The sequence below is a fragment of the Triticum aestivum genome, chromosome 2A (genome assembly GCF_018294505.1).
Source record: "Triticum aestivum cultivar Chinese Spring chromosome 2A, IWGSC CS RefSeq v2.1, whole genome shotgun sequence".
NCBI lineage: Eukaryota > Viridiplantae > Streptophyta > Magnoliopsida > Poales > Poaceae > Triticum > Triticum aestivum.
This window is the reverse complement of record NC_057797.1, coordinates 689,312,125-689,334,162: the sequence shown is the minus strand read 5'-3', so window position 1 is coordinate 689,334,162 and position 22,038 is coordinate 689,312,125. Positions and strand designations below refer to the sequence as shown.

Sequence of the window (22,038 nt, the reverse complement as noted above, 5' to 3'; positions counted from 1 at the left end):
AAGAGTTGGAATACAGATAAGGCAAGTTACATCCGAGGTGTTACAACACTCCACCACTACGAAAGGATCTCGTCCCGAGATCTAGGACTGGAAAACTCCGAGTACTCAGAACGGAGGTGATCCTCGCATTCCCAGGTGGCTTCACGGTCGTAATGATGTGACCACTTGACTTTGAGGAATTTGATAGACTTGTTGCGAGTTTTGCGCTCAGTTTCTTCAAGAATAGCAACGGGGTGCTCACGATAAGAAAGGTCTTCTTGGAGACCAATGTCATCGAAGTTGACGGTGCGGTCAGGAGTCTTGAAACACTTGCGGAGTTGAGAGACATGGAACACGTCGTGCATGTTTGCAAAGTTGGAGGGAAGCTCAAGTTGATAGGTGAGATCGCCTCTTTTGCTGATGATCTTGAAAGGACCCACGTATCTAGGGGCAAGCTTCCCTTTGATACCGAAGCGACGAGTACCTTTATTGGAGAGACGCGGAGGTAGACATGGTCTCCGATCTCGAAAGCCAAGTCATGATGCTTGCTATCATAGTAACTCTTCTGGCGCGATTGCGCGGCTTTGAGATTATCGCGAATGACTTTGCACATCTCTTCGGCCTCTGTGATCAAGTTATTGCCAAGAAGTTGACGTTCACCAGTCTCTGACCAGTTAAGAGGAGTACGACACTTACTGCCATAGAGAATTTCAAATGGGGCCTTGCCCGAACTCGCTTGGAAGCTGTTGTTGTAGGAGAACTCGGCATATGGAAGACAATCTTCCCACTTCATACCGAAAGAGATGACACAAGCCCTGAGCATATCTTCAAGAATCTGATTTACTCGCTCGACTTGGCCACTAGTTTGAGGATGAAAAGTTGTGCTGAAGCGAATGTTGGTGCCCATGGCCTTCTGAAAAGAATCCCAGAACTTAGAGGTGAAGATGCTGCCACAATCTGAAGATATCAATTGCGGAATGCCGTGCAGAGAGACAATCTTGGAGGTATATAGCTCTGCCAACTAAGCTACTGTGATAGATTCTTTGATAGGAAGAAAATGAGCCACTTTAGTGAGTTTGTCGATGACAATGAAGATAGCATCATTGCCACGCTTGGACTTTGGAAATCCAGTCACGAAGTCCATCTCAATGTGGTCAAACTTCCATTCTGGAATGGCAAGAGGTTGGAGGAGACCAGCTGGCCGTTGGTGTTCTGCCTTCACTCTTCTACAGACATCACATTCATTCACGAACTGAGCAATCTCGCGCTTCATTTGAGTCCACCAATACGACTGCTTGAGGTCCTGGTACATCTTTGTACTCCCAGGGTGAATAGAGAGGAGTGGATTGTGAGCCTCGTTCATAATGACTTTACGAAGGTCACCTTTAGGCACAAGAATGCGATCCTCGAAGAATAGAGTATGATTGTCATCAAGACGATAGCACTTGTACTTGGGTTGACGCTTGGCAATCCCAATCTTCACCTTCTTCCCCATAGCATCAAGAAGTTGAGCCTCGCGAATCTGATCTTCCAAAGTAGGAGAGACTTGGAGGTTGGCGAGGAAACCTTGAGGAACAACTTGAAGGTTGAGTTTGCGGAAAGCTTCACAAAGCTCCGGTTGGTAAGGCTTGATAATCAAACTGTTGCAATAAGCCTTCCTGCTCAATGCGTCAGCAATAACATTGGCCTTGCCTGGAGTATATTCGATACTCGGATTATACTCTTGAATCATCTCGACCCAACGAGTCTGCCTGGGGTTGAGGTTTGGCTGAGTGAAGATGTACTTGAGACTCTTGTGATCAGTGAAGATGTCCACTTTTCTTCCCAATAAGAGATGTCTCCAAGTTAAAAGAGCATGGACAACTGTCGCCAACTCGAGGTCATGAGTGGGGTAGTTCTTTTCATTGGGCTTCAACTGGCGAGAGGTATAGGCCACAACTTTCTTCTCTTGCATCAACACTGCACCAAGATCTTGAAGGGAAGCATCACAGAAGACCTCAAACAGTTTGGATTCATCAGGAGGAGTCAGAACTGGAGCAGTGACTAACTTCTCTTTCAGGGTGTTGAAAGCAATGTCACATTCAGGCGACCAGACATACTTCACATGCTTCTGGAGAAGGTTGGAAAGAGGCTTCGCGATCTTTGAGAAGTTCTCAATGAACCTTCGATAATAGCTTGCGAGCCCAAGGAAGCTGCGGAGTTGCTTCACATTTTGAGGTGGTTCCCAATTCACAATTGCAGACACCTTCTCAGGATTAACCACTATGCCCTTGGCAGAGATGATATGCCCAAGGTAGAGAACCTCATCAAGCCAAAACTCGCACTTTGAAAACTTTGCATAGAACTGATGTTCTCTGAGTTTATCCAGCACCAAACGCAAGTGCTTGGCATGATCCTCCTTGTTCTTGGAAAAGACCAAAATGTCATCGAGGTAGACCAAGATGAAGTCATTTCTGTAGGCGTTGAAGATGAAGTTCATCATGCCAGAGAATGTTGGCGGAGCGTTGACAAGGCCGAAAGACATGACAGTGTATTCATATGAACCATAGCTTGTTCTGAAAGCTGTCTTGGGGATATCTTGTTCACGAATGCGAATCTGATGATAGCCCATACGGAGATCAAGCTTGGAGAATACTTTAGCACCTTTGAGTTGTTCGAAAAGCTCATTGATGTTGGGAAGTGGGTACTTGTTCTTTATGGTCTTCTTGTTCAATGGACGGTAGTCAACACAAAGTCGGTCCGTTCCATCCTTCTTCTTCACAAAAAGAACACCACAAACCCATGGAGAAGAACTTGGTCGAATGAGACCCATTCGCTCTTGAATATCGAGTTGTTTCTTCAGCTCCTTCAACTCTTCAGGTCCAAGGTTGTAAGGACGTTTGCAAACAGGTTCCGTGCCAGGCTCAAGATCGATGACGAATTCAACTGGCCGGTGCGGAGGCATTCCTGGAAGCTCTTCTAGAAAGACGTCTTGATATTCGCAAACGACTGGAATTTGAGAGATGGCATCTAGCTCGACCTTCTCATTGAGAGAAAACAGACGGATGGTATCATCATGAGTGGCAAAGACAATTACATCCTCAGACGAATGTGTCAATTGAATCTGCCTGGCAGCACAATCATGCTGAGCCTTGTGCTTAGAAAGCCAGTCCATTCCGAGAATAAGATCGATATCCGAGTTACCAAGGACCATTGGAGAAGAAAGGAATTTATAGTCGCCCAACGTGATATTAACATCTGGAACCACCAAACTGGCACTCAAGCGTTTGCCCAGAGAAACGATATCCATTGATTTGCCCAAATGAGAAGAAGCAAATTCATTCTTGTCAAAAAATGGCTTCGACATGAACAATGCGATGCACCAGTATAAAAAGTACTTTTGCAGGAACATCGTTAACAGGAAGGTTACCCATGATGACATCTGACGAGTCCTCTGGCTGAGCTGCATTCATCATGTTGACCTTGGCGTGCTTGGGATTATGCTTGACCACTGCGGTACTGGCAGATCTCATAGGAGGAGGAGGAGGGAGACGCCTCTGATTGAAGCATTTGTTGGCATAGTGACCCTTCTGCTGACACTTGTTGCACGTGACCTCCGAGAGCGGACGGTGATACGGAGCACTTGATCTTGGAGCAAGAGACGAAGTCTTGTTCTGAAAGCCTGGGTTGGGTGGGTGGGAAGATCCATTGCCACCTTTGCTCTCTGCTGATAAGGCTGACGGAACGGAGGAGGAGGCAGCCAATACTTTTGCTGCTTAGAAGCCACTTGAGTTGAGGAAGAAGGAGTTGCATCTCTGACTCGCTTCTTGGAAGCATCGCACCTGAGTTGAGCAGTCTCTTGTTTCAGTACCATGTTGTAAAACTCATCGTACTTCTGAGGCTCGAAAAGCACGAGAGCAAGTTGGAGATCTTCTCTGAGGCCACCTCTGAATTGGTAAATCATGCTCTTCTCGTCGGGGACGTCCTGCTTGGCAAAACGAGCGAGCTTCTAGAACATGATGTTATACTGGTAAACGGACAAGCTGCCTTGCTTCAAGTTGCGGAATTCCTCATGCTTGCTCTCAAAAACACTCTGAGGAATGTGATGGGCTTTGAAGTCTTGACGGAATTCATCCCAGGTAATCACACGGCCTCCTTTGGAATCTTTGTACTGCTGAAACCATTCTGCAGCTTGGTCTTTGAGTTGGAACGAGGCAAACTTGAAAAAGTCCTCAGGCCTGACGTTGCTGCACTCCAAATGCTTGCAGATATCCACGAGCCAATAATCAGCGTTTGTTGCTTCAACACAGTTGCTGAAGGTCTTTGGCTGATTAGCGAGGAACTGGTTGAGTGTAGCAAACTGATTCTGATTGTTGCCATGGCCATGATTCCCTTGGTTGCGCTCTTGCAAGAGCTGCATGATCAGCTGCGTGTTTGCATTGGTAGCGGCAATCACAGCTTGCCATGCCTCCGGAGGTGGAGGTGGTGGTGGCGGATCAGGATTCGGAGTCGTGCGCGTTGGAGGAGCCATCCTGAAGAGGGTGACATCCATTAGCATCTTGACAGACATTTATTCAAGCTGAATCAAATGGATCGAAATTGCAACATATAGTCTTCACATCCGAACAAAATGAACGAATGAATTCCAATTGAAATGGTCACACTTCCATAATTGAGAAGCCACTTAGATAGAGGTAGAAGAATAAAACAACAAGGTATGGACAAGAACAAATACTTGGTGAGGATTACCCAGTCACAAACCAAATATTCGCGGAAGAATTACTAGAGCTACAAGAATTCCCACCTATGAAACTCCCGAACCTTTCCAGTTATGCAAGCAGGTGTTGGGGATACAGGGGAAGCATAATATCTCACCCAAAGCTAGCAAATCCTACATCCAGTTGTATCCATCCTTCAACACATAACCAAGAAACCTTCGGAAATCATTTACCTCAACCTTCGAAAAGCATCCGTTATACGAGTTATGGCAATACTCCCGAACTCCCGCCCCAGTACTGGGTGGCGTCGAGGTTATCTCACCAACAACTGCATAAAAGAGATTTTCGATGTCGGCGAAACTCAGGTATTCCAGAATTGCAACGATAAAATTGTGACGACAACACCTCAGAGCTCAACTCCCCGGGACACTGCCACAACCCCTAAATGTCAGGAGACACCAAGAACAATGTTCTCGCCACAAAACCATCGGAACGATTCCAAGATACCCGCGTGATCCTAAATTTTTTTTAGTAAAATTTGGGAAGAGAAGAGTCAAAACTCTATGTCAGGATGCCTCACCAGAGCGACGAAGGGACTGAGGAGTAAAAAGAATCCTACTCTCTGATATATATAATCCTAAATGACTCAAAACATTTTTCTAGACTCAACAACGCCAGCGATTCGATCAAGCAGGGGGGCTCCTAAGGTTGGGGAAGGCTCTGATTACCAACTTGTAACGCCCTCGATGCGGCTATATCTCCCACGTGTCGAAGCACGACTTAGAGGCATAACCATGTTGAAAGCAATGTCGCAAGTGAGGTAATCTTCACAACAACCCATGTAATACATTAAGAGAAAAGGATACATAGTTGTCTTACACTCGCCACGTCACACAAATAGCATAAATAAGTCATTACATTCATCCAAATACACTCAAGGTCCGACTACGGAACCAAAATGAAGATAAACCCCAAATGCAACATAGTCCCCGATCGCCCCAACTGGGCACCACTACTGATCATCTGGGAAAGACACATAGAATCGTCCTGAGTCCTCATTGACCTCCCACTTGAGCTCAATTGAATCTCCTAGAATGGTCTCATCGGTCCCTGCATCTGGTTTTGGAAGTAATCTGTGAGTCACGGGGACTCAGCAATCTCACACCCTTGCGATCAAGACTATTTAAGCTTATAGGTAGGGTAAAAGGTATGATGTGGAGCTGCAGCAAGCAACTAGCATATATGGTGGCTAACATACGCAAATGAGAGCGAGAAGAGAAGGCAAAGGCACGGTCGAACAACTATGATCAAGAAGTGATCCTAGAATAACCTACATCAAACATTACTCCAACACCGTGTTCACTTCCCGGACTCCGCCGAGAAGAGACCATCACGGTAACACACGCAGTTGATTCATTTTAATTAAGTTAAGTTCCAATCTTCTACAACCGGACATTAACAAATTCCCATCTACCCATAACCGTGGGCACGGCTTTCGAAAGTTCAAATCCCTGCAGGGGTGTCCCAACTTAGCCCATCACAAGCTCTCACGATCAACGAAGGATATTCCTTCTCCCAAGACAATTCGATCAGACTAGGCATCCCGGTTACAAGACATCTCGACAATGGTAAAACAAGTCCAGCAACACCGCCCGAATGTGCCGACAAATCTCGATAGGAGCTGCACATATCTCGTTCTCAGGGCACACTCGGATAGGTCAAGCTACGAGTAAAACCAACCCTCAAGTTGCCCCGAGGTGGCCCCGCAGGCTGCCCATTTTGGACCAACACTCAGAGAAGCACTGGCCCAGGGGGGTTTAAATAAAGATGACCCTCAGGCTCCGGAAACCCAAGGGAAAAAGAGGCTAGGTGGCGAATGGTAAAAACAATGTTGGGCATTGCTGGAGGAGTTTTATTCAAGGCGATCTGTCAAGGGGTTCCCATTATGACCCAACCGTGTAAGGAACACAAAATCAAGGAACATAACACCGATATGACAGAAACTAGGGCGGCAAGAGTGGAACAAAACACCAGGCATAAGGTCGAGCCTTCCACCCTTTACCAAGTATATAGGTGCATTAAGATAAACAAGATATAATAATGATATCCCAACAATAAACATGTTCCAACAAGGAACAAACTCCAATCTTCACCTGCAACTAGCAACGCTATAAGAGGGGCTGAGCAAAGCGCTAACATAGCCAAACAACGGTTTGCTAGGACAAGGCGGGTTAGAGGTTTGACATGGCAATTTGGGAGGCATGATAAGCAAGTGGTAGGTATCGTAGCATAGGCATAGCAAAAGAGCGAGCATCTAGCAAGCAAAGATAGAAGTGATTTCGAGGGTAAGGTCATCTTGCCTCCAAAGTTCTCTGAGTTGACTTGATCCTCGTAAGCGTACTCAACGGGCTCCTTGATCACGTACTCGTCTCCTGGCTCTACCCAAAGCAATAACACAAGCAAAGGAACACAATCAACCACGTGCAATGCATAAACAACATGATGCAAAACATGTCATGAGATGCGAGATGCGGTATGCGGTGCATATGCATGACTTGGAGAGGAAAGATTGAACCTGTTCTCAACTTGGAAATCCAAGAGTGCCACTGGAAAGAGGAGTTGATTTCGGTCGAAATCGATATAAAGATCACCGGAATCGGATGCACGGTTTGGAAATGACAAGCAAAACAAATATGGCACCGGTCTGCGATTAACAGCACGAGACCATCTAAATGCATCAAGATAAATAAGCTATTGCACTCAAGCATAGCAACAAAATACATGGCAGGGATCCACTCAAGATGCTTGACAAAAGATGAGCATTAAGCTACGGCTAATTCACTCATTAGCAGGTTCAAACAAGCATGGCAAAAGTGCAAAAGATATCAGGTTTCAGACTTAGTGAAATTAACACCATGTCAAGAATTTAACATCAAGAAGCAATCTTTAGAGCAAGATAACAACATGCTACATGAACATATCATGGCAAAGCAAGGCATGGCATGAAGCTACTCAAAGCATACAACAAAAATCCCTTACTGACCATAAGCCAAAAGGGATCAGAAAATATAATTGCAACCACATGAACATAGCAATTATCATTAACAGATTCAGACAGTGAAAAACTGGAACATGGCAAAACCGACATCAAGTAGGCATGTTTACGAGCTCGATGCACTCACTACGAGGCAAGACATGACAAACTAAGCATACACCCAGCAAGTAGACATGGCATAGAAGCTTGACATGGTAAGAAAAACATCATAGCATGCATGGATCAACTACAACAAGCTCGGCAAAATTGCTAAACATGTTAACAATCTGCCAGGAACATTTTATAGCAAAAGTAGAGCTCAATTGACTCAAGCTAGGGTGCTCCATAAATGCAAATAAAGACATGGATGGATAGAGCACCACAATATCTACAAAACATCCTTACTGATCATGCTCAAAAGAGGCACGGATCACTAGGAATCAACATGAACATATGGCATAAAAATAAGGACAGGGTAGAGACTTAGAATATTTCTAAGTCCCTGAAATTAGCAACATTAAGTAAGCTACTTTGCATGCTTGTGCTAGTCACCACAGCGATCACGAAAATACATGGCATACACCCCTGTAAAGATAACATGGCATACTTCAAAACATATGTAGAGCTCAGGATCATAGCATGCACACATTAATCATGGCAAAAATGACAAAAGTGCATTTGCTGATAATAATCTACAGCTAACATCACATAGCCCTCTTCCAACAGCATTTCGGGCATCAAGATGAGCTCAAATGAAAATGATGCAATGAAATGGAATGGATTACTCATCGAGACGAACATTTTGATATGCCACACGCACGAATCAGAGCAACGGTGATGAAGTTATGACATGCCAAAGAATGCATAAAAATCTGGAATTAGGGTTTCAGGGGAATAGTCAACCGATCGATCTTGATCTCAGATCTGGCGACGGCACTGTAGCAACTTGAGGTCGCCGGAGCTAATGGAAGTCGCTGGACTTGGGGCTCCGGAGGCCATCCGGGAAGAGGAGGACGGGGAGGAGAGGGCCGGACGGCGAGGTTGCGGCGAGGAGGCGGCGTTGGCGCGGGATCCGGGTGGCGTGGACGCGCGGTGGCGAGGGCAGCCAGCGTCGGAGAGGCAGTCGGCGGCGGCGCCGGCGAGCCGGACTGCGGCGGCGGCGGCCCGCGAAGGCGGCGCGGCGAGCGGGGCGCCTCGGGCAGAGGAGACGAAGGAGCCGGGGCGCGCGGGGCGCGGCCCAGATCGGCGACGGGGAGGGCCGGCTTCGGGCTCTCGGGCCCGCGGCGGCGAAGTGGGCGCCGGTTGCCACGTGGCGGCCGGTGAGTGGCTGGCGGCAGTGTGTCCGCTAGGTGGCGGACATTGTCCGGCGGCGGCGGGGAAAATGGCTAGGGTTAGGGGGAGGAGACCCGGGATTTCGAGGAGGGACCTATTTATAAAGGTAGAGGGAGCTAGGAAGCTCCAAATGAGGTACGGTTTTCGGCCACACGATCGTGATCGAATGGCCTAGGTGATGGAGGAGGTTTAGGTGGGTTTTGGTCCACTTTGGAGGGGTGTTTGGCTGCAACACACACGAGGCCTTTTCAGTCCCTCGGTTAACCGTTGGAGTATCAAACGAAGTCCAAATGGCACGAAACTTGACAGGCGGTCTACCGGTTGTAAACCAAGGCCGCACGACAAGTCTCGGTCCAATCCGAAAACGTTTAACACCTGCACACGAAAAGAGGTAGAAAGGGACACCGGAGGACATAGGAGCGCCGGAATGCAAAACGGACAACGCGGAAAATGCTCGGATGCATGAGACGAACACGTATGCAAATGCAATGCACATGATGACATGATATAAGATGCATGGCAAAGACAAAACACACGGAGACAAGAACCCAAGAACGAGGGAATAACATAACTTAGTGCCGAAAATGGCAAGAGTTGGAATACAGATAAGGCAAGTTACATCCGGGGTGTTACAAAGGTCTCGCATCCTCTGGCTGCGTCCCAACCACGCCAAGTCCAAGCTGTTCCACATCAAAGCCAATGGCCGCAGGAGACGCAATTTCATTCCTATGCTTGAAACTGACTCTTGGCAGCTCACTATTCAATCTGACAAGCAAGCGGAGCTCTTGCGGCACTTCCAGAACTCCATTGGTACTGCTCCGGCTCGATGATATGTCTCCAACGTATCTATAATTTTTGATTGCTCCATGTTATATTATCTACTGTTTTGGACATTATTGGGCTTTATTATCCACTTTTATATTATTTTTGGGACTAACCTATTAACCGGAGGCCCAACCCAGAATTGTTGTTTTTTGCCTGTTTTAGGGTTTCGAAGAAAAGGAATATTAAACGGAGTCCAAACGGAATGAAAGCTTCGGGAACGTGATTTTCTCAACGAACAAGACCCGGGAGACTTGGACCCTACATCAAGAAAGAAAAGAGGAGGCCACGAGGTAGGGGCGCGCCTACCCCCCCTAGGCGCGCCCTCCACCCTCATGGGCCCCCTGTTGCTCCACTGACGTACTCCTTCCTCCTATGTATACCTACACCCCCAAACGATCAGATATGGAGCCAAAAACCTAATTCCACCGCTGCAACTTTCTGTATCCACGAGATCCCATCTTGGGGCCTGTTCCGGAGCTCCGCCGGAGGGGGCATCCATCACGGAGGGCTTCTACATCAACACCATGGCCCCTCCGATGAAGTGTGAGTAGTTTACCTCAGACCTACGGGTCCATAGTTATTAGCTAGATGGCTTCTTCTCTCTTTTTGGATCTCAATACAATGTTTTCCCCCTCTCTTGTGGAGAACTATTCGATGTAATCTTCTTTTTGCGGTGTCTTTGTTGAGACCGATGAATTGTGGGTTTATGATCAAGTCTATCTATGAATAATATTTGAATCTTCTCTGAATTCTTTTATGTATGATTGTTTATCTTTGCAAGTCTCTTCGAATTATCAGTTTGGTTTGGCCTACTAGATTGATCTTTCTTGCAATAGGAGAAGTGCTTAGCTTTGGGTTCAATCTTGCGGTGTCCTTTCCCAGTGACAGTAGGGGCAGCAAGGCGCGTATTGTATTGTTGCCATCGAGGATAACAAGATGGGGTTTTCTTCATATTGCATGAGTCTATCCCTCTACATCATGTCATCTTGCTTAAGGCGTTACTCTGTTTTTAACTTAATACTCTAGATGCATGTTGGATAGCGGTCGATGAGTGGAGTAATAGTAGTAGATGCAGGCAGGAGTCGGTCTACTTGTCTCGGACGTGATGCCTATATACATGATCATACCTAGATATTCTCATAACTATGCTCAATTCTGTCAATTGCTCGACAGTAATTTGTTCACCCATCGTAGAATACTTATGCTCTCGAGAGAAGCCACTAGTGAAACCTATGGCCCCCGGGTCTATCTTCATCATATTAATCTCCTACTACTTAGTTATTTCCTTTGCTATTTACTTTGTCTTTATTTTACTTTGCATATTTATCATAAAAATACCAAAACTATTATCTTATCATATCTATCAGATCTCACTCTCGTAAGTGGCCTTATAGGGATTGACAACCCCTATTTGCGTTGGTTGTGAGGATTTATTTGTTTTGTGCGGGTACGAGGGACTCGCATGTAGCCTCCTACTGGATTGATACCTTGGTTCTCAAAAACTGAGGGAAATACTTACGCTACTTTGCTGCATCATCCCTTCCTCTTCGGGGAAAACCAACGCAGTGCTCAAGAGGTAGCACTCGACATCGCACCTTCAATTGGGATTCATTGGTGATCCCTTGTCTTGACCTGACGGCCCTCGAATGGGAGTTCTCTGAACCTGAAATTAAGGCCGATGTTTTTGATCTGCCTTCAGGGAAGGCACCGGGACCAGACGGTTTCATGGCTGATTTCTTCAAATCCTGCCGGGATATTGTAAAGGCTGACCTGATCGCAACTCTGAATCAAGCTTTCTCCTTGAGGGCCCAGCGCTGGAAGTTTCTCAACCAGGTCTTCATCACCTTGCTGCCGAAATCTGCTGATGCATCAAGAGTGAAGGATTTCAGGCCCGTAAGCCTCATGCACTCCGTCGCAAAAATTCTGTGCAAGCTGCTCGCCAACCGTCTCGCGCCCTTCCTGCATCAGCTGGTGCCCAGCTCCTAGAGTACTTATATCAAGACTCAAAGCATTCATGATAACTTTCTGTATGTCATGAATGTCGTCAGATCCTTACACAAATCAAAGTCTGCTGCTCTGCTCCTCAAGTTGGATATTGCTGGCGCCTTTGACTCGGTCTCCTGGGGGTACATGTCCAAGCTCATGACTGTCATGGGTTTTGGCCCTCGATGGCGCAACCTCATGGCTGTTTTGTAGGGCTCTGCCTCGTCCCGGATCTTGGTCAACGGGGAGCTCGGGTTGCCATTCTTTCACATGCAGGGACTGTGTCAAGGAGACCCCCTCTCCCCTATGCTCTTCACCATCGCAATTGCCCCGTTGCACTAGATCTTTGCCAAGGCCTGCTCTGAAGGTGCTATGTCCCCTCTTCGTCTGCCGGCCTCTCGTCTTCGGGTGAGCCTGTACGCGGATGACGCGACACTCTTCATCGCTCCAACTGCTGCCGACATTGCCATTGCACCCGACATCCTCAACCTGTTCGGCATGGCCTCGGGTCTCAGAGCTAATGTTCAAAAAAGTCTGTTCCTGCCGATCGTCTGCGAAAGTATTGATCTCAACTCCTTGCTTCACAGCTTCCTTGTGCCTCTTGGTCAGTTTCCATGCAAGTACCTTGGCCTGCCTCTGCACTTTAAAAAGATCACGAGGGCTGACATTCAACCTACTCTGGATAAGATGGCTGCAAGGTTATGGATCTGGAGGGGCAGGCTGATGGCTCCGGATGCCCGTCTCAGTCTGGTCAACTCCGTGTTATCCGCTATCCCAATTCATTTGCTCATGATCTTCAAGCTAGACAGTTGGGCCATCAAGCAGATGGACAAGCTCAGGAGAAATTTTCTTTGGCGATCTAGGCCTAACAGCAGCAAGGGCCCGCCTCTAGTCAATTGGAGCACCGTGTGCCGCCCCAGGCATCTTGGTGATCCGGGCATCCTTGACATCAGGAGGTTCAGCCGGGCCCTGCGCCTTCGCTGGAAATGATATGACTGGACGGATAAGGTGCGGCCCTGGGCTGGTTCTGAGCTGCCGTGCGATGAGGAGGACCTGGCCCTCTTCTCGGCATGCACCACCATATCGGTTGGCAATGGCCTCACGGCCAGCTTCTGGCATGACCGCTGGCTCGAGGGTCAGGCCCCTCGCACCTTGGCTCCTGACATCTTCAGGCTTTGTTACCGCAAGAGGATCACCGTTCATGATGCCGTTGAGAACGACAAGTGGTTGCTAGGGTTGCACCGTATCTCCCAATAGACCGAGCTCACCCAATTCCTCTCCTTGTGGCACCAAGTCCAGCAGGTCACCTTATCGGCTAGGACTGAGGACTCCATTTCGTGGCTCTGGAACGACAGAGGTATTCAGCCGCCTCTGCTTACCAATGCCAATTCGCTGGCTCCTTCACCAACTTGCACTTTGACAGGCTGTGGTCTGCCAAGGTTGAGCCTAAGTGTCACTTCTTCATGTGGGTGTGGTTACGTGGTCGGATTCTCACCAATAACAACCTGGCAACTAGAGGAATTCCTCATTCTGAAATGTGCAACCTGTGTGACCAGCAAGATGAGACTCCCCTACACCTGATTCTCCGTTGCTCCTTTGCTCGGGCTGTCTGGTTTCTTGTTGCGGAAGACCTCAAATTCCCAGCTTTTGTCACCGCGGCCCAGCAGGCAAGCTCCATTGATTCTTGGTGGAATGACTTCGCTTGCAGTCTGGGAAACAGGGAAAAAATACAGCTATTTACACCGCTTGGAACATCTGAAAGGAAAGAAACCAACGTGTGTTCGATCAGAAGGTGCTTCAGGAATCTACCATTCTCCAACTCATTAGGCAGGACATCCTACAGCCGGTCCTTTCTGTCCATTGGCTTTCAGATGTGGAAAACGGCCCAGAACCCGAACCTGATTGATTTCCTCTTTTCTGAACTTGGTGGAGGGCACCTAAAAACCTGGTCTGTAACCTTACATTTGTAGCACTTTTTCACTCCTCCTTAATATATCGGCAGTACAGTCTGCCAATTCCTTAAAAAAATTGCACAAATTAGTAAACACAGAGATGGGTATATATAGAAGGAGGTGAAAGTGCATTTGCCTGTATGCTAGCAATACAACACCTAGGCCGGCCTGGACTTCTTTCTCTAAGATACCTTAAATGAAAAGTTTATTCCACTTTGTGCATAATGATTCTATTTAGGCTGCATGCAAGTGAAAGATTTTTTCCCCTAAGCATCCTCTAATTTGCAAGAAGAAACTTGCTCCATTTTAAAACCGAAGTGCACATTTTTCCATATTTCATTCCAACTCTTATAGTAAATCTCTTTACAAAAAGAACTCTTTTATTACAGTGACTTATCATTAAATAGTTTTGGAATCTTCGTAGCTATACGATGATAAGCCACCACATGCCTTATGTGTTTTCCTGAGAAGGTTAACACCATTGTAAGAAAATGAAATTGAACTATTAACCATGTTGTAATCCTGGCTGGGATACAAGAACAGAGGCAAAAACTATACCTTACAGTTTTTTTTCAAAACTATGATGATTTTTATAGCAAATTCGGAATCTATACGTCCTCACGCACCAAAATCAAAACTAGCATCCCGTCGGCCTCTAATTGGTCGAAGAGGGGCTCTTCGGCCTGCGGTTGACCGAAGTGGGCTCTTCAACGGCAATTCCTATTTGGCGCTGCAGGCGCCCGTTACAGTGCAATTTGCAAACGGGCGCCCGCAGCTGGATTAGCTGGGCTCGGCCCGTTTTGCTTTCTTCTTCTTCTTCTTCTTCTTCTTCTTCTTCTTCTTCTTCTTCTTCTTCTTCTTCTGTTTTTAAAGAAAGGGATCGAACCAAGAACCACATCGCAACCAGTGCTAGGCTCTAGCCATCAGGCCGTGACCGCTTCTATGAATATTTACTTCAGTCACTTTATTTATTGTCGGCGCCAGTTCGGTTTTTTCTTTTTTCTACATCCTTTTTCAAATTCCGTAATATTTTTTCAAAATCAATGAATTCCTTTTCAATTTCGATGAACTTTTTTTAGATCCGATGAGCTTTTTGTTTTTTTCAGATTCGGTGAACTTTTTTTGAAATTATGAACTATTTTTGAAATCAATGAACTTTTTTCAAATTCGATGAACTGTTTTTTGAAATCCGATGAACTTTTTTTAAATCTGATGAACTTTTTTCAAACTTGATGAACTTTTTTCAAATCCAATCAACTTTTTTCAGATTCGGTGAACTTTTTTCGAAATTGATGAACTATTTCCGAAATCAATGAACCTTTTTTCAAATCCAATGAACTTTTTTCAAATTGTATGAATTTTTTAATATTGCACAAACTTTTTTCATATTTGATGATTTTTTTAAATTGCATGAACTTTTTATAAAAAAATGAATTGTTCTTCAAAATTCGTGAACATTTTTTATTTCACAAACGTTTTCATATTATGAAAGTTATTCTTTCGTTTTTCATAATAGTATATGTTACTCGCAAAAGGAAAAGGGTCAATATATTAACTAAAGTAAGTTCAAATAACGCTACTTCCAAATGTTAGACAACTAAATGAGGTCGACCTAGTGGTTACCGACTATGGTTTCCATGGTCGTGTTCGCGGTTCGAAACCTGCTAGTCACAAATATAAACAATTTGTCTTTTTGTTTTCTTATCTTTTGCATTTCGCTGTGCTTCAGTGCAAGTTAATGGGCCGGCTCACTACAGGTCCCTGCGAGCGCCAACTAGCTTAAGGGGCGCTGAGGGCGCCAAACAGGAGCTCCCCTCTTCAACCTCCCATTGGTCGAAGAGTGTCCCAACCGGGCCGAAAAGGACTCTTTGGTCTGCCGTAGGCCGAAGAGCACTTTTTGGTCATGATCCTTGGGCCCCAACTTTTCGCGTTAACGGGAGGCCGAAACTACATGGTTGCGCTCTTCCTATGGTAGGCCTTGGGCCCCAAAGGGTATTCTTCGGCCTACGGTTGACAAAAAGTCTTTTTCGACCCAGTTGGGGTACTCTTTAGCCAATGAGAGGCTGAAGAGCCCACTTCGGTCAACCGCAGACCGAAGAGTCTCTCTTCGGCCAACTGGAGACCGACAGGACGCTAGTTTTGATTTTCTTGCGTGAGGACGTATAGATTCTGAATTTGCTATAAAAACCATCACAGTTTTGAAAAAAAAATCTACCTTACAAACTGAAAAGTTTAATTGCAGTGATGCACCCTGCAAACATGACTAACTAGTGGAGCATTTGTTTTTTTTTCCTTTAGAAAATTGAAGTTGTGCAAGATTGAGATATACATGTATTCTGTATACTGCGTTGTATGTATTGTACACGAGGTAGTCCACCTCTCCTAGAATATAGGATCTGTAGCGTGTGCGTGGGTATTCCCTCGTCTGTTCTGCTCCCTATATGTAGGGTCAGTTCTTTTAGGCAATTCTATCAGAATCACCCCTCTCCTCAGCTTCTCCTAGAATCACTCCATATATTTTTTTTACAATCCTAGCTAATTAGACCTTAACTAGATAGGATTGTAAAAAAAAATAAAGTGATGATTCTGGGAGAAGCTGGGGAGGGGGGTGATTCTGGGAGAATCGCCGAAAAGAACTGGCCCGTAATCCTCCTGGACAACTGAGTACAGATGAGGTTTACTGCGTACCTATGTGCAGCAATACAGTATGCACCTAATTTTAGATGAAAAATCTACAGGTAAAATTTGTTTTCCATATACTGACATCTCCGCTTCAAGCAGAGCAAACCCGCTTGGAGCTAGTGGTACCCACAGGATTTTTTTTTTTTTGCTAATGTTTTCTGCCTACCAACTTTTGTGGCATGTCCAACATATGAAGAAACTAACTTCACTATCGAGGATCAAATATTAACAAGTGTTTTCAGCAAAACTCGAAGAATACAGTGACACCCAGTGAACATACGTTTTATGAGGGATAGTGAATTCAAATTTATCAACTGGCCAAACTTATGTATGTATTTAACTTTTAAATCCATCTTGGTCCAAATATGAACCTCACTGTAACTATACAGGTCTAAACAAACACATTCTTAAAATCTGTCTCATTTCATCTATATATGGGAATATTTTTCATGCTCCAGATCACATCTATTTCCCAAATGAATTATAAAATGTTAATTAAACTCGGAATATCAATTTCTTCCCGTACCAAAAATGTTTCTCGCACGTCACCACCAAGATCTGACCCCACCACCAAGTGCAAAAAGTGGAGTATTAGTCGTGCAAAGCTCAGAAATCACCCAAAACGAATTAAACGTTCACCTGATTGATTTGTGATAGACGATTGATGCCCTCGATGGTGCACGCAGGAAGAATTGCAGGAGGTCCTTGATGGCCCAGTCATACGACGACAAGAACGTTAATGATGACACCTTCTGCATCGCGATAGGAATGACGTTCGACGACTGGACTTGGAGGGCGTCGGTGGTGGGTGGTTGTCGGAGTGGGTGCTGCGGACGGAGCTGAAGCCAACGCAGATGTTGTTGGCGATGTGGCGGCGGAGGTTGTCGAAGAGTATGCCCTAGACTTGGATGGAGTTGCCGCAGCCGCGACAGAAGAGCGCCCTGGCCTCCGGGCAGAAAATGAAGGCAGCAAAGACACGCGTGTGCCCGGAGGAAGCCGCAACTCCTCCTTGCGCGTCCCCCACCGTGGTTCACGTGCGTGGTGGTGGCAGACGACTCGCGAGTCCCCATAGGAGATGATAATTAGTTTCCTAAATAGATGCACTCGTGGTCTGTTTTCTAATAGAATGTGCATGTGATTAGTTTCCTAATTGACCAGGGGTGGAGTTTCATATTTCCCTTAACGGTGGGGTACGGTCAGTTAATGTAAATTGCTAAGTGCAAAGATAGAACGAATTAGGCTAAGTCCAGATGTTAGATTGAGTTTAGTGTGCATACTCATGCGATAGCAATTCATCTCTGGCTAGAGAAAACAATGTTTTATAAGTATAGAGATAAATGCTTCAACCACTAGGTATGTTGATCCAGGACACTGAATCTTAGGGGCATGTGCATGAAAATTCTCCGGCTGTCATCAACAATGTCAAGTCAACTCCGGTAGGGTAGTGGCGACAACGACGCGTTGACGGCTTGTTTTGGTGTCTGTAGTAATTTTTATTATATTTAAGATGCTTTGTACTTGTGATAAACTTTTATATTACTTTAGCGAATTATGGAAACCTTTCAAAGCAACTCGCTTTAATGGTTACTATTTTACAAAATGCATCGTAGAACATCCCCATGTGCATTCAAATGAACTTTCGTTTGTGCCTGCAAAAATCATCAATTTGTTTTGCTCTTCTTTTTTGAGAATATTTGATTCTTTTTTGTACATATTGCGTTCATTTTTTTAGGGGTTGCATTCAAATGGTTCAAATCCAAGTACTCCCTCGAACTACCAAAACAACTTATATTTAGGATCGTAGGAAGTATACTATATTGCAAAAACATTGGTTACACCGACGTCGGAAGTCGTCTCAGCGGCGAAGTCGAAATCTGCCTTCATAGGCTAACAAAAGTTACTCCCTGTGTAAGTAGTTATCTAAACACTTATATATATTTTTTTATGAAGGGAGTGCAGGTTTAGTTTTTTCTGGGTTTCCTCCCCAGTCGCTCAAAGTACTGGAAAACCCATTCGCTCGCTCTTCATCATCATCAAGTGGAAAAAAGAACAATTTTTTTTTGAGAAATAAGAACAAAATATTTGGTAACAACTGCAAACGAAACAGGGGCCCAAAGCCCACAAAAGCCCGTATGCCATTACCCGGGCCCTGCATACCCCATCTCCATCCACGTGCACATCAAGCCACTCGCGACCGTCGGATCCGCCTCCCGAACCCTAGCAAGCCAAACCCCTGCTACTTAATCCGCGCACTCAACCCCGTCACCGCCGCCGCCTCTCCCCATACCCTCGCCGTCTCCTCTCCCACGAAGCGCAGCTCGTCGAGGTAAGCACCGGTTGCCCGAACCCGCCGCCGTCCCCTCCCCTTCTCGATCTAAGCCTGAAGGATCCGTTGTTGACTGCGTCCGCGCAGATGGCCTCCGAGGCGGCGAAGGTGCCGGTGCCGGAGTCGGTGAACTTCAAGAGGAAGAGGGGAGAGGTCTGGGCCGCCGCGAAGAAGCAGAAGGTCGCCGACGAGAAGAAGAAGGACGCGGAGAACACCAAGGTCATCTACGCCCGCGCCAAGCAGTACGCCGGGGAGTATGAGGCTCAGGTCAGATCGCCGCCCATCTCTCGCTCGATCCAATGTCCCTTGCTCGCTCGTGGATGTGGATTGTATTCGTGTGTTGCAAACGTGCGGTGTGCGGTTGTACCGCTGATTAGGTTTTGGGGCCGTGCCAAGTCGAATTTGGACTGTATCAACTACGTATGCTTTACTTGTCGTCGGTCGGTAGGGAAAAGGAGTGATCGGAGTTTAGCAGTTCTATATGCAAGATTTGTTCATACCTGTCCATTTTTGTATGCTTTTGTGCTGTGCATTACTGCGAGTCAACTGATATCCACGTATAGTAGTGTTAGCTGTGTTTAATTCCTTCAGATTCAGTTTGTTTTTCTGTAGTCCAACATCTAATCTAGCTCGATTGATCATTGACATGTTGGTGTTTCTGCCCGATGGAATCATTAATAAACGTGCTCAGTAACGAACGAAAACTCTGATGGAGTACCATATATGCTAATGTGGGTGTTGTGAGCAGGACAAGGAGCTGGTGCAACTTAAGCGTGAGGCCCGGATGAAGGGTGGGTTCTATGTCAGTCCTGAGGCAAAGCTGCTGTTTGTCGTCCGTATCCGTGGGTAAGGCATCACTTGCCACTTGATCATTGCTATCTGCATTGATTTGGGTTTGTGTGCACATGGTTTGATGCTAATTTTCTGAAACGTTGCACTACAGTATCAATGCTATGCACCCAAAGACCAAGAAGATCTTGCAGCTTTTGCGTTTGAGGCAGGTGGGTTGATCAATTATTTGGTCCTGTGAATGCGCATGTTGCTTGATACATCTACTTCTGAAAATGATTACTGATGTTCACTGCTAAAATTTACTTCTACAGATTTTTAATGGTGTGTTCCTTAAGGTCAACAAGGCCACCATTAACATGCTGCGTCGGGTTGAGCCATATGTTGCTTACGGGTCTGTTACATGTCTACCTTTTTGAGTCTTAATTGAATGCATTCCTGTTGTCTTGTTTCCTAATGTAAAATAAATTGTACCTGGTCTTTGGTTGGATGAATTTACCACTGTGTTATCTACTGTCTACTATGACATTTTACTGCTTCTGTCTTGTTTAGCCACTTGCAAAGTCTTTTGAAAAAGTTTAGCCTGAAACCTGAACCATCCTTGCTTTATTCACTCCCAAGCAATTATGTTAGTTTAGCTGGTGGTGTTAAATGTTGCTACAAACTATAGGCAATCATTTTTCTCATATGTAGTGCCATCAACCAAGATTTCAAGTGATCAATTCAGATGAACTAGAAACTTGTTATGATGTTGCATTGTTGCTGACTAGTAAAATTCATGATCTGTGTAGGTACCCTAACCTCAAGAGTGTCAGGGAGCTGATCTACAAGAGAGGTTACGGAAAGCTCAACAAGCAAAGGATTCCTCTGACCAACAACAAAGTCATTGAGGAGGTTTGTTTCTTCAACCATAGGCCCTGTGCCCGTATATTGTGCATATCCATGCTAAGTTGAATCATTGCCTCTTACCAGGGTTTGGGGAAGCACAACATCATCTGCATCGAGGACCTTGTGCATGAGATCTTGACCGTTGGCCCACACTTCAAAGAGGCGAACAACTTCCTGTGGCCATTCAAGCTTAAGGCACCACTCGGTGGCCTGAAGAAGAAGAGGAACCACTACGTTGAGGGTGGTGACGCTGGTAACCGTGAGAACTACATCAACCAGCTTGTTAGAAGGATGAACTAGGTTGAAGGAGCTCCTTGATAATACCCTGTGTTGGAAGGATAAACTTGTTTCACATTAGGAAGCGGATGATGAATATGCATGCGTTTTTTGTATTGAGAACTAGACATGTTTGGATGAAATCTCACATTTCCCCTAGAAGTACTGAGTTTTTTTAGCTTGTTTTTACTGTGGGTCTCAAAAATGCTTTTGGTTTCTGTCCTCTACTATTTTATTTGGTCTTATATTGGCCAAGTTCCTTGCCATATTTGGGATATTAGGCATGCAAATCTTGTACTGCCTCCTTCCCAAGATATAAGGTGTGCTTTGACTTTTCTTGTTTTAATCGCACAACTTCAACTGTGGTTTTCACTTATTGTATGTCCACTAAATTAGTATAAATATACATGAAACAAAGCGGATGTGCTGTTCTACAAGGATGTTATCAGTTGTACATGTTCAATGCGTGCATTTCCTTGATATAAGGTGTATAGATTTTTGAGAATTTATTTTTCAAAATAGAAGGTGTATTGTGTAAACACTCTTTTGGATCTTTTTTAGGGATTTGAGGCAACCTCTTTCATTTTTTATGTCAATTAGTCAGGTGTAATCTTGCCCAAAATTTATGAAATTTTTCCTTCATGCGCATTCCTTAATTTTTCAATCGTTCGTTCAGTGGAGGGATTATGTATTAACGGTCGAGTTGCGCATGAGAGACCGCGCAAGTATATTTTGAGGAGGGAGTATCACTTTCAACTTCCAGTCTTTGGCGCTAATTTCCTCTTTATCCTAGAGGCAATCCTTCTCCTAATTTGTTAGTCAGTTGTACTAATGTTAGTGTGTATACAAGCGCAAAAGTGATTCCTTGCTGTTCTTAGAGCAGAGCCAGAACTCCATTCAAGAAAGCCCTGCTCCACAGGCGCAGAAGAAAGTTGTTGCTGTTCTTCTCGGGCAGAGGACTCTCATCTCGAGTGCGGGTTGTGCAGCGCAAACAATTGTCGCCCACCGGTCTGGCCCATCGATGCATGGGAAGAGGAGCTCAGCGACCAGGATGGCTCTTGCGAGACCCGTTTCTGGCATTGTAGCAGTGTTAAAGAGACCTGCTGTTCAAGCCTCATTCCTGATGCCTCCAAATCCGAAAGGTTCATAACAAGCTGGATTGCTTGTTAAATTTCTCCCACCGATCGGTTGCATCGAAATTTCATGAAACACAGGCTATGATGCGAACACACAACTTTAACCAATGGTACATATCGTGCCATCTGTTTCCTTATT

At 45.5% G+C, this 22,038-nt stretch overlaps 1 protein-coding gene across 2 annotated transcripts; it reads left to right on the top strand.

The window, feature by feature from the left end:
- The first annotated feature begins 17,192 nt into the window (after positions 1 to 17,192).
- Positions 17,193 to 20,925, top strand: LOC123190261 (60S ribosomal protein L7-2). 2 transcript variants are annotated; one of them, XM_044602872.1, is made up of 9 exons: positions 17,193 to 17,288; positions 17,643 to 17,679; positions 18,217 to 18,392; positions 18,898 to 19,077; positions 19,559 to 19,656; positions 19,754 to 19,811; positions 19,914 to 19,993; positions 20,391 to 20,493; positions 20,572 to 20,925. In XM_044602872.1, the coding sequence occupies exons 1-9, from the start codon at positions 17,193 to 17,195 to the stop codon at positions 20,785 to 20,787; spliced, it is 1,044 nt and encodes a 347-aa protein (XP_044458807.1). In that variant the 3' UTR covers positions 20,788 to 20,925. The 2 variants fall into 2 exon arrangements, with proteins under 2 accessions (XP_044458807.1, XP_044458809.1); XM_044602874.1 differs by lacking the exons at positions 17,193 to 17,288; positions 17,643 to 17,679; positions 18,217 to 18,392 and adding an exon at positions 18,671 to 18,810.
- The last annotated feature ends 1,113 nt before the right edge of the window (positions 20,926 to 22,038 follow it).